Source organism: Scaptodrosophila lebanonensis, unplaced genomic scaffold (assembly GCF_003285725.1).
Source record: "Scaptodrosophila lebanonensis strain 11010-0011.00,11010-0021.00 unplaced genomic scaffold, SlebRS2 tig00000089-arrow-pilon, whole genome shotgun sequence".
NCBI lineage: Eukaryota > Metazoa > Arthropoda > Insecta > Diptera > Drosophilidae > Scaptodrosophila > Scaptodrosophila lebanonensis.
In genome coordinates this window covers 5,103,650-5,115,347 of record NW_022060565.1, presented here as the reverse complement: position 1 = coordinate 5,115,347, position 11,698 = coordinate 5,103,650, and the positions used below count along the sequence as shown (strand labels likewise).

Genomic DNA, 11,698 nt, shown 5'->3' with positions numbered 1-11,698 from the left:
AGTGGAAATTGTGGGTCTGCCTTCGAGACATGCAAAATGTGTTTCTTGTTGTCTTTGGCTTCATAAATTATATAAATATGAATAAGCAATCAATAGACTGGCATTTTATTTATTGATACAAAAATCCAACTGTGCGGCATTAATCTTATCCACTATTGTTGCCCTGCAAATTATTGCGATTGCATAGCTGAAGCAATTGTTCTATCTCACCCCTGAAGAGGTTCCACCTGAAGAGGCTTTACGTTGTCGTTGACAATTTAGGAATGTAATAATGTGACTATTAATTGAAATCTTAAAAAAGGTCGCTATAGTTTTTAATTTCAGTTTCAACGATTAAGTTCTGGCTCTACTTAATGGAGAATGGCTTATTCATAAACCGATTCCATATGAAAACAAATGAAGCAACAATAACAATCAAAACAATTGTATACGTAGGTTAGTTGTAGATTGTTGGATATCAAAGATTTACGATTTAGAACATATCCCAATGACGTTATTAATCTTGCAGAGGCCTTCCTATAATGAAAAACTGTAAAATCTGGATTATTCTTTCAAACTCCTCTCTCTCTCTCTCTCTCTCTCTCTCTTTGAAGCATTAATAATTTATTTAATTGAAACTACACAATTCTTCGTATTATTTATTTATTTTCGTAAAAAAAAGATTAGATTATAATAATTTATTTTTGGAATTCTAATAATTTTGTTCCAATTATTTAGTTAAATAAATATTTAACCTGTTTTATGCAATTTTCTTAGCCATAGTAAAATCTTCTATCACATTCGTACAGCTACCCAAATCGGTGGGAATATAGACATTTCTAAAACACAAACTCCTCGTCATCTTCTGGCGTATGCTCCATATTACTAAGACTACGTTCGAAGCGCTTGATCCGCTGATACCATTCGGGATCTTGTGCGCTAACAGCCTCGGGTCTGCCTCCTTTGTGTCTGTACAGGTACTCCGCCAATCCCTGACCGCTCACACCATTCACGGTGCAGGCGACAAACTGATTGTATACCTTCGACTCCCAGTCGCCGCCTACATAACGCAAAGCACTATCCTCCACCCTGATCTGGACGAAGTACGCCCTCTCGGACGTGTGTACAATGAAATTCTGGTGTCGAGGTGGAGTGCCCTTCTCCCCATATGAGTAGAGCTCGAAGTTACAGCGGGTGATGGGCTGGTAGAGGCCCTGGGGGGAGCACACATAGCCCACCTTCAAGGAGGACAGAAAGAACGAGGGCTGGCTGAGATTTCCCAAGACCATGCTGCTGCCGTCATCCAGAAACAGGGCGAAGTAAACATAGCGATTTATGGACGAGAGACAACGCTCGGTGCCAAAGCTGTGATCCCTCAATCCGCGCAGCTCGAGCTTTAGCTCTCTCTCACCTAAACGCACCGATCCCGCCAGAGTTCCATTCTGCTCATAGTGGGTGCGTTTCTCCACAATGTGGCCGACGTTCTTCAGCATGTTGTAGAAGCGATCGTTCCAGGCCTCGCGCGCTATAGAGTCCGCAATGAGCGCCGAGCTGAGATCGCGGTTGTAGTTAAAGTGGGCGGCAGACGAGCTGAACTGCAAGTCCAGCTTCACCGATAGTAGCTCCTTTGTCTGCACCCGGCGCAATTCCCCCTCGTACTGCAGCCGCCAGACGCGCATCGATTGCTCGGGATATATGTAGAAGCCACTGCCGCGGAACTCGCTGCTCTCCGTGTTGCCATCTGTGGTGAAGTGGGCCATGTCTGGTAGGCGGGATGAGCAGAGCAGTCCCTCTCCGGGTAGCCACAAGTACAGCGCCGCCTTCAGAACCCCTCGTCGGCGCCTCTCCAGCGTCACCAACAGCTTCTGACCCTCACGGTTGGCAGCCAGAAAGCTAACCACATCGTAGCTCTTCGGATCGCTGCTTAACGCTTGCGGACGATCTAGTGTTGCCAAGTGAGGTGCCGAGCTAAGCAGCTCCTCGTTCCGCTGATAGATCCGGTAGCGTAATCGCCGCAGCACTGCCAAAGCAATCCAATATTTGAGTTGATAGAAGAGTCCCTTGCACGGGTATTTGCCAAAAATCAACGGCGACTTGCGTCCCAATATCAATATGAAGAGACTAAGGAGCGCCACAAAGACGCCCAGAGTCAGAAAAATGGTCGCCAATATAAACATTTTGGTTCAAGAGCCTCGACGTGACTAAACTGCGTAAGCGCCTAAGCTGCCCGAGCAGTTGAGCTTGGCCATAGATATTATTTATAACTATTGGCCGATTGGTGTTTCGACAGCTTTTAAAATTTTGATAGCCCGTTCGCACCACAAGCCACTTGGCCGTGGCACTCCATGGGGCTTATCGTCCCGCCCGCTTATCAGTAAAAACAAATATTATCGGGTGGAACCAATGGCTCGTCATTGCGGCTTTTTTTCAGCCTTAATTACGGCGCCCATAAATCTCTGTGCTTTCTGGTTGTAGTTCATAAACGATTTGTTGCCAACAAAATCGTTTTCTTAGGGCAGTGATGGTCTCGGATTCGAACATCTTGCATACTTTAATTTGCAATTGGCTTTTTATTTTTAGTTCATTTTTGAACTATGTACCGTGGAGTTATCGGACAATGAAAAAAATACCTAAACCACCTATGAATAGATTGTGGCATGGCCTCTGATTTCGGTTATACATACAGGGTTACTCTTCACTGAATAGATAAATATGTAGTAGAGGAATGGTGAATTGGTGGGAAGTGCAATTAAGGGCTTCCCTTCATCATGACTCTATGACTGGTATTTACTTTTGACGTCATTAAATCCTGTTATTTGATTGGTAACAATTCATTTTTCATTCATTTCCTGCCATCAATTTAAAAAAACATATTTTTTCCAACGAAGAATACAATTTTTTAAATATACTCGTATAACAAAAGTAGAAGAAAAAAAATGACGGAATGCAATCATTTTTGTGTGTTTTGAAAATATCTCGAAAGGTTATAAATCTTAAAGCTAATCTTATAGATGTTGTCGAACGATCTGCCTCTCTTGAAGCGGAACAGGAAAGGTACTCGTGTGTGGAGAGCGATGCCAAAGATGGCGTCTCCATCTACCCGTATACCGTTATCGCAAGCTTAGCGGCAGTGCTACCACATCACAGTCTAAACTTATTCAGTATGGCATCCTGTATGAAGATGATGTCCTGGCAAAAATCAGGTGGCAACGCCAAAAGCGTTTAATCAATAAAAACATAAAATTAGTGCGCAAGGAGCATGCATAGGCATAGGGTAACAACAAAAACAAAAACAGCAGCAGTAGTAGGAATAACAGCAGCAACAACAACAACAGCAACAGCAACAAAAGCTATTGGCAACAGAGCCAGCATTGGTATAAGCAGCAATCTCGAGTTAACTTAATCCAATCGGAATAGATATAGGGAGCAGAAATCGACGCGAGCGTACAAATCAATCATTGCAGATTGTGCACAATATTGTTGGTGCTGAAAAGGGCAGCCTAACAAAAGAGCATAAATAAGAAGGAAGAAAACTGGCGAAAATGTACAAAACGATACGTCACGGCGAGAATAGTTTGCAATACACGATATTACCCCAAAACGATGATTTTCGCATCGAAGGCAAATTAACAAATGCCAGTCGGGGCGCCCGAGCTGGTGTGTCCACTTCATCCAGCGCCGCCGCTGCCGCCTCCTCGTCCAATGGCAGCAGCGTCAGCGTCGGAATTGGCGTTGGAAGTGGCGTTGGAAGTGGCGCCAGCGGTGGCATCGCTCATAAGCGGAATGGTGCGCCTCGCAGACGTCGGACGTTTTTCGCCTATTTGGGGCTAATCTTTGTCTGCACCGTCATCATTGGGGCCGTGCTCATACCGTTTCTAGTGTCTGTCGAATGCTTGCCCAGTCCCTCGGAATGGTTCCTCAAGACGAAGGCAGCGCTCACACGCAACGGCGGAGCGGCCCACACTGTGGGATCGGCCGCTGCTTTAACGGCTGCCACAGCGCCACCAGCTGGGATTGAAGCTAGCATTGGCAAAACGGTGCAGATTGTCAATCGGAATGGGGTTGAGCAGTTTGTGTTGAAACTAAATAAAACTGCAACAGCTCCGCTGGCAGTAGCCACAACATCAGCCACAACCACAACGTCAACAACAACCACAGCAGCACCCATTATGACAACAACAAAAACAGCTATTTATCTGCAGGATCAGCAACAAATGCGCAAAATGCAGCCAACTATCCTGCCCTTGCCTATATATTTGGCCAGCACCGCTCTGCCGCCCACAAAGCCACCACAGCCGGTGGCACCAGCTGCCCCACCGTTAAACTCGCTAAATCGCTTGCCGCCCACTTCGACAATTACCACACGCATTATACAAGTGCCGCTGCTGAAATCGGCCGCCAAGAAGCCTATAATGCCGCCCGTTCTGGCCAAGACGCAAAGCACCCAGATGCAGCCGAACTCGGCTAGCGTGCCCGCACAACCGCCGGAGACAGTGGTGGCTGCTCAGAACAAGAGCAACGATTGGATCAATACGCATTGGCCCTACATTGATCCGTCGACATACATCCAATGGACCGTAAGTACTATTGCCCAACCAATCGTCTGCGTGCATAGCTCGCATGTCGTAACGCCAATTAAAGAAACACATTCTTTTGCTATTTTGCTTCCTTGCAGGGCTACAAGGCTGAGGATAGCGTGCTGTTGCCCGCACTGCTCGGCTTTGCGCTGATTGGCATGATTTTAATTATAACGGTTTGCCTGGTGGCACGCAACAAGCGCACAATTGTGTCCTCTGTGCGCAAGCGAAATCGTAATGTGAGTAAGAAGTGCATTTTAATTGAATTGCATATACTTGTACATACATACATCCAAACGTGTATGTATGTGTGTATCTACTTGTACTTATGTATGCATGCATGTAAATGGACCTTGCTCCAATTGCTTTTATATTAAAAGAGCATGTATTCCTGATTACTGTTTAAGTTTTGATCAGCACTTCACAGCTATTCCATATAAAACCTGCAACCGCACACACATATGTATGTACATATAGTACTATGAAATTTATTTTGTCTGAATTGCTGAATTGCAATTTTTTATATGCAATACATATTTAGGTCATATATAGTATCATAAATCGCTTTCTGGGCTTTTTACATGTGTATGTATGCATATGTATGTATTTTTGCAGCTCATTTTTATAAAATTTAAAATTAGGCCAGCTACCACCAGTCAAAATCGGACTTATGCACAAGTCAACTGTCTACAATTTAAGTTTTAGTTTACATAAAATCAGTAATCAGGAATACCCCTAATAAACCTCTTTTAAGTGAAGTAACGGTATTTACGCTATCGTAACATCTATCTATCGCGATTGCTATCGACCCACATGCTATCGATAGAGCAGTGCTGTGAACAAAAGTGTAATGTTGCTGGCATTGTGAATACTGTGAATATTAACGATGTTGAAGAAGAAGCATAATTTTCTGTAAAACCTGCGTGTTATCTACAATGCAGCTGTTCTAACCACCGTTTTTTAATGTATATGTGTTTTGTGTATGGGTACCGTTGTTGGTTAATATATGTATTTGCAGATAGTGTGAGTGTGACAGGCGGTTGCCGCGAATAACGAAACGCCACCACCAACACATTACACGTCATACGAAGCATCGTGAACGACACGACGAAGGCAACGACGACGAGTAGGCGCCTACAATCAACATAATATTGTGGCGCTCGAATACGTCTGCGTGTGTGTGTGTTGGAGCGAACGCGCATGACTTACGCCGGCTGTAAGTTGGGGGCTATGTGTGCAAGTGTAAGCGAGAAGACAATATAAACAACAAAGTGAACAAGTGGTAGTGAGCATTACCGCAACAACAACAACATTAATACATGCCACTATTTCTGTTGTTTAGCTATGTTGTTGTTGTGGTTGGAGCCGAGAGTATTCCAACATCGTAGAGAGTTGTTGCGTGGCAATTTTTTGTTGTTGTTATTGCTATGTATGTGTGCTGTTGCTGTTGGCCGCTGGCTAAGCTGAGCTGAGCTGCCTTGGCATTCATACGCAGACCATATTAACGTGTTTTTTGTTGTTCTTCTTGTTGAAGAAACACAAAACATTTACATACACACTTCCATACATACGAACACACATACAGTTACTCGTTCACTCACTTGTACGCGCTGTGTCAGTCAGTCCGTTAGTTGGCCAGTCAGTCACTCACAGGTGAGCAGTAAAAGTAAAAGGCAGCAGCAGCAGGCGGCTGGAGCAGAGCGCAACGCTACGTGGTGTTGTTGGCAGCGGGTTTTATTGGCTAGGAAAAGGCAGGCTGAGAAAATCAGAAACCATCAAAATCGCGTATCTATAACACATAAAAACATAAAAACTGTAACTGTGGAGCATTCAGTGAAAAGCGTTCGCTGAGGAAATACGTCATCAAAACGCATTCAAATCCTGTAAGCATTAAACACATTAACTACAACAACATAACTGTTGACGACAATGAAATTCGTCTAGAGAAAAGCCAAAAAGAAATTGCTTTCATATTGCGGCACTGTCTTTTTATATATACATGTATGTATGTGTATATGAGTGTGTGTGTGTGCGTGCAGTTGTTGTGTATGTATGTAAATGTGTGTGTGAGTTTGTGCCAACAAGGCAAATTATAGTGCGAGGCTGCGAAACAAATCATGCACATGTTGGTGGCTGCTCTGGACCAGTGCTGGTAGCGCAGCACGCGTGTTGTTATTGTTGCCAGCTGCTGACGTTGCAACAAGCTATCACACACACACACACACACATGTGTATATATTAAATATGCATATGTGTGTATACATATACATACATAAATTTATATACAGGCACGCATTCCCACGCGTATATAAAGTGCCGCTATACCCTTTGCTAAAAATACCACAACTAATCAGAAGATTAACTTTTAGCAACAGCAACAACAACAACAAAAAGTAACATGGCCATCAAACCCGGTCTGGGTCGCAAGACAAGCAACAAGAATCCACCCATACTCAGCCATGAGTTCGTTATACAGAATCATGCGGACATCATCTCCTGCATTGCGATGGTATTTGTGGTGGGCCTGATGAACGAGTCGACGGCATCGTTTGCGAGCGCCTTTATATCGCTTCATCACAATGTGAGTGGCGAGAATCCCAGTCGCGAGCTTCCTGCTGGCAAGCCTTATACCTACGTGGCCGGCATTAAGGATTACTGCGCGATCTTCTTCTATACGCTGACCTGCATCATTATGCATGCGATAATCCAGGAGTTTGTGCTGGACAAGATCAGCAAGAAGCTACATCTCTCCAAATTCAAACTCACCCGCTTCAATGAGTCCGGCCAGCTGGTGGCCTTCTATCTGTTCTCTTTTCTGTGGGGCGCTCATGTGGCCTTGCGCGAGGGCTATCTGGGTCAGGTGGCGCTCCTGTGGGAGGGCTTCCCAGATCATCCGATGACCTTCCTGCACAAGTTCTACTTCATCATCCAGTTGGCCTATTACCTGCACATGTTGCCGGAGCTATACTTCCAGAAGGTGCGCGCCAAGGAGGAGCAACAGCCCAAGATTATTCATTCCATTAGCGGCTTCACACTCATCGTGCTTGCCTACACGTTCAGCTTCCAACGTTTGGCGCTGGTGCTGCTCACCCTGCACTACTTTAGCGAGCTGCTCGCTCATGTCTTCCAGCTGATCGGCGTGTTTGATCGTGAGGAGCGTTTGGCGCGCGCCCGCATCGTCAACAGCGTGAGTTTCGTGCTGGTGCGCTTCGCCACCTCGGTGATTGGCGTGCTGACGCTCTACTATGGCATCGGTGGTGCTGGTGGCTCCTACAAACTGCGCGCCCTCCTCGCCCTCGCTGGACTGGTTGCGCTGCAGGGCTATCTGGTCTTCTCTTTCATCACCGAGGAGCTGCGCGCTAAACGCGAGGCCAAACGCGAGGCCAAGCTGCAGGCGTCGCAATCCAAAAAGGTGAAAGCACCCAAGGACAAGGTGAAGCGCAAGAAGGAGAGCGACCTGCCCGAGGCCGACCAGACGACGCCCAGTCCCGTTAAGCAGAAGGTGAAGTGAGCCAGCCGTTCACTAATTCAAGTGGCAGACACAAGACCACATTTTCCGCACACTTCCACATGCGACGAGCCGCACAATTGACATTATCTCTCGAGCTCCGGTAGCAGCAAAACATTACAAAGAAAAGAAAAAAACAGCAACAACAGGAACAGACGCTATACTGCACAACAGAAAACATGAAGCTGGAAGAAACAGAAACAAAACACGAAATCGAACGAAAAACGTCGCTGCATTTAAACCACTTTTTCTCTGAGTGCAATCAAAAAATGCGCCGCATTCCAATATCATTTTAGAAAGAATTTTTAGTACACACTGCGAGTTAAAAAGTGTTTGTTTCTTTTTAAGTTTTTTTTTTATTATTAATTTTATCATTTTTGTTTTGATAAAGAACATTTTTTATTTTTATACATAAATACAAAAAGAGAAAAACTTAACTGAAAGCGTCGTTTGTTCTCCGTTTTCCATGTGCGTGGCAAGAAATTTGTTTAAGCTTAATGTTTGTTTACACATACACATAATTTAATAGCATGTGTTATTATTATTTTTAATTTTTTTCTTAGTCGTCAACTCTCTCAGAACATTTTGCATAACACTTAAGAACATTTTTACGTCCTATTTGCATGTAAAACTATTTTTTATACAAAGAAAAATGAAAAATGTGCAAAAACTGTAACAAAAGAATCGCAAAATATATATTTTGTATAAAATCGTATTTGCAAACTGGAGTCCTTCATTGAACGGGTGGTACCATCATAGATAACACAATACAACTAACTATCTAACATATAACGCTCTCTCTTTCTCTCTTCGCACTTCCGCAGGACATTGAGGAGCAAGGCGCCGAGGATAATGCCACACTGCTGACCACTACAAATCTGTCCGATGATGATTAAACTTTATTATAAAATGTTTATATACATGTCTGTTGTTTTCCTTCTTTCTTTCTTTTTTTATCGCGCGTGCTTTTTGATGAATCTCGAATGAATGTATGTATGTATGTATGTATATGCTCGAATTTTTTTTGTTGTTGCCATAGTTTACAAATTATATATACACTTATAGACGTATTCTTAAGAGACACCTAAACAAAGAAACTGGCTGCAGCAATCGAGAACAATACGGAATTCCAGCTTCGTCTAAACAGCTTGTTAGATCGGTAGAACAAATTTCTCAGTCGACTAGTTTCGAACTATGGTTGAACGAATTCAAGAGTCTGAATCATGTCCGCTTAAGTTGGTAATTATCTTACCAAATTGTTCAAGTCTATACGCTACATAACTTCAGGAACTGAAAAATACTACCACCTGCTTCTTCAAATTATGAATAACCTTTAAATCAAGCGCTGAAATCCTGCCCATAGTCTTTCTCCCTAAAATAAAATAATTTCAATGTGGCACGCCTGTCAGACCCGAAACTTGTAGCCCTTCCTGTATTAAGACATTGCTACGTACTTCCAATGATAAAATCTTGATGGATAATTTCTTTATTATACTGCTTTATTATACAGCTGCTCCCTTGCTCTTTATTTTTCCAAAGTCAATACCTTTCTAAAGCAGTGTTAAAGGCATATTTATTTAAAATTTTAAATTTGAATAAAAATCTGAAATTGAAATAACTTGTCTGTTCAATCAAAAGCGATATTTTTTTTAAAAAAAAGGGCCAGAATTGCTTCTAAAATTCCTTTGCATGGTATTATTGCAGCCAGCTTCTGTGTCAAAAATAAAAAAATAAAACAAAATAAATTAACTGAAAACTATATTTTATATCCTCGGTTTTTGATCAAAAAGCGCAACTTATAACTCGAATCGAATATAAGTTTTCGTTTCTTCTGTGGAAAAGAAACCCATGTATGTACTTGTATTTACAATTAAGATATAGCGTTCGATACTCACATATAGATTCTTAAATTCAGAAATTGATGTTTATTGTCAGTACGTGAAGCGATCATTTGTGAACTCGGAGAACACGTATTTCAGAAATGTGTTATTCCAGGAAATGTTTTCAAGAATCCAAAACGAAAACAAAGCTATTGCCTATTTTGAAATCAAATACCAGCAAAGCAATTTCTCTGTTATGTTTAAAAGCAAACAAAAAAGCCTTTAAAAGACTGTTTCTTGACGCACGCAAACAAACAAAACAAAAACAACAACAAATATTAAATGCAATGTAATTAAAAATTTAAATTAAAAAACAAAAAAGTAATTGGTTTGCGTTAAATTGCATTGCATAGCCGCAATGGCTATTGGTTTTTTCCAGTGTACTTTTCAGGCCAAACTCTTACTTTGCGTATGCGTGTGTATGTGTATGTGTCTGTGTGTGTGTAAGTGCGGGAATGTCTTCAGAGGTACGTCTGTATGTATGTCGTAAACCTATTTATAGCAAAATATTAGGCTTAAAATGCATTTATCATGGCGATCATTGCAGTCTCGAAGGGCTTATGCGTGGAACGCGTTTATAGAGTCACAGAAAACCTTGGGATGCAAAGTATCAGGAAATTTGAAAGTATTCGCCATATGCCACCGATTCTGTCCTCTAAATTAGTGGTCCCAAACTTCATCCCATGTTTCCATCGACTCCTAAAACTCCTAAAACAGTTCAACCAAAATTTCATGATTTCGAGTACTTCTTGTACTTATTTCTGAATTTTAGTTTTGTGAACAAGTATTTGTTCTGCAGGATATACGAGTAGTCCACCGAATTTCATCCAGTTCTATATTTGAAAATGTTTATTATTTGCCTTTAAGCAATCCTCCAATGATCGGTTTTTTTCTGACTTCTAAATTGATAGGATCGGGATCTTTTTGATTTTACTAAAAGTTAAAGTCTAATTGTTGAAAACAGGTTGTTAGCAAAATATGTTTGCGACACCTTTTCCATAAATATAATGAAATTTGATTTTCAATCCTATTCTATCTTAATACCTTATGTATTTTCAATATTAGTTCGATACTTCTTTTTATTTAGAATTTCTTTTTAAGCTCTGCATACATTTTTGATACCAGCTTTAAATATTCTTTGATACCGTTTGTGAATTGTAGGTTTTGGTTTTTAAATTTAGCCCCAATTTAGAAAGAAAAGGTATTTTAAATCCTCTCTCAGAGAACTTGTTTTTAAATATTGGGGGGTGGCTATGCATATAGCACCTTCCACATCTTTTGTGATGTCTGCACACAATCTGTTTTTATGAATATACTCCCTACATCTGGCGCTAAGTTCTATTTTATCAGAATAATCAGTTTAGGGAAATGAATTGAAATTTTGTGGGCCAGAAATTTGTGATTTGATCGGCGCCAGCCACGCATAAAATTCGTGCCATTTGAACCATACTCGTATTTGCACAGCTTTTTGCCAGCATATAGTATTTATGAAGTCGTTTACGGAACTCTAAATATATAGCACAAACGGAACAAATCGAGTCGGGCGGTTGAGAGGCAGACGACGGTTTTGCAGCTGTTTTGTGCGAATGTGTATTATAAATATGTATGTATGTATGTGGGGGTAATGGGTCTGGAATATTTCTGGGGATTGAGGGAAAGTGAGAGCCTTAGGCACGTAGTTGGTTGGATGTTTAGCGAAGGAAATACTTTTAAGTACACTATAAATGTATATCTAACTGTATATGTGTGGGTGT

General features: G+C 41.8%; 3 protein-coding genes across 3 annotated transcripts; 2 read left to right on the top strand and 1 right to left on the bottom strand.

Moving 5' to 3' along the window:
* Positions 1-637: 637 nt before the first annotated feature.
* On the bottom strand, positions 638-2,180 carry LOC115626830. Its single transcript, XM_030522311.1, has one exon. It carries the CDS (start codon positions 2,154-2,156, stop codon positions 819-821), a length of 1,338 nt encoding a protein of 445 aa, XP_030378171.1. The 5' UTR covers positions 2,157-2,180; the 3' UTR covers positions 638-818.
* Positions 2,181-3,219: 1,039 nt separating this feature from the next.
* On the top strand, positions 3,220-9,695 carry LOC115627021. The gene is made up of 4 exons (XM_030522546.1): positions 3,220-3,640; positions 3,731-4,556; positions 4,655-4,795; positions 8,889-9,695. Exons 1-4 carry the CDS (start codon positions 3,522-3,524, stop codon positions 8,958-8,960), a joined length of 1,158 nt encoding a protein of 385 aa, XP_030378406.1. The 5' UTR covers positions 3,220-3,521; the 3' UTR covers positions 8,961-9,695.
* On the top strand, positions 5,512-8,779 carry LOC115627020 (translocating chain-associated membrane protein 1-like 1). The gene is made up of 2 exons (XM_030522545.1): positions 5,512-6,439; positions 6,926-8,779. The coding sequence occupies exon 2, from the start codon at positions 6,955-6,957 to the stop codon at positions 8,065-8,067; it is 1,113 nt and encodes a 370-aa protein (XP_030378405.1). The 5' UTR covers positions 5,512-6,439; positions 6,926-6,954; the 3' UTR covers positions 8,068-8,779.
* Positions 9,696-11,698: the final 2,003 nt, after the last annotated feature.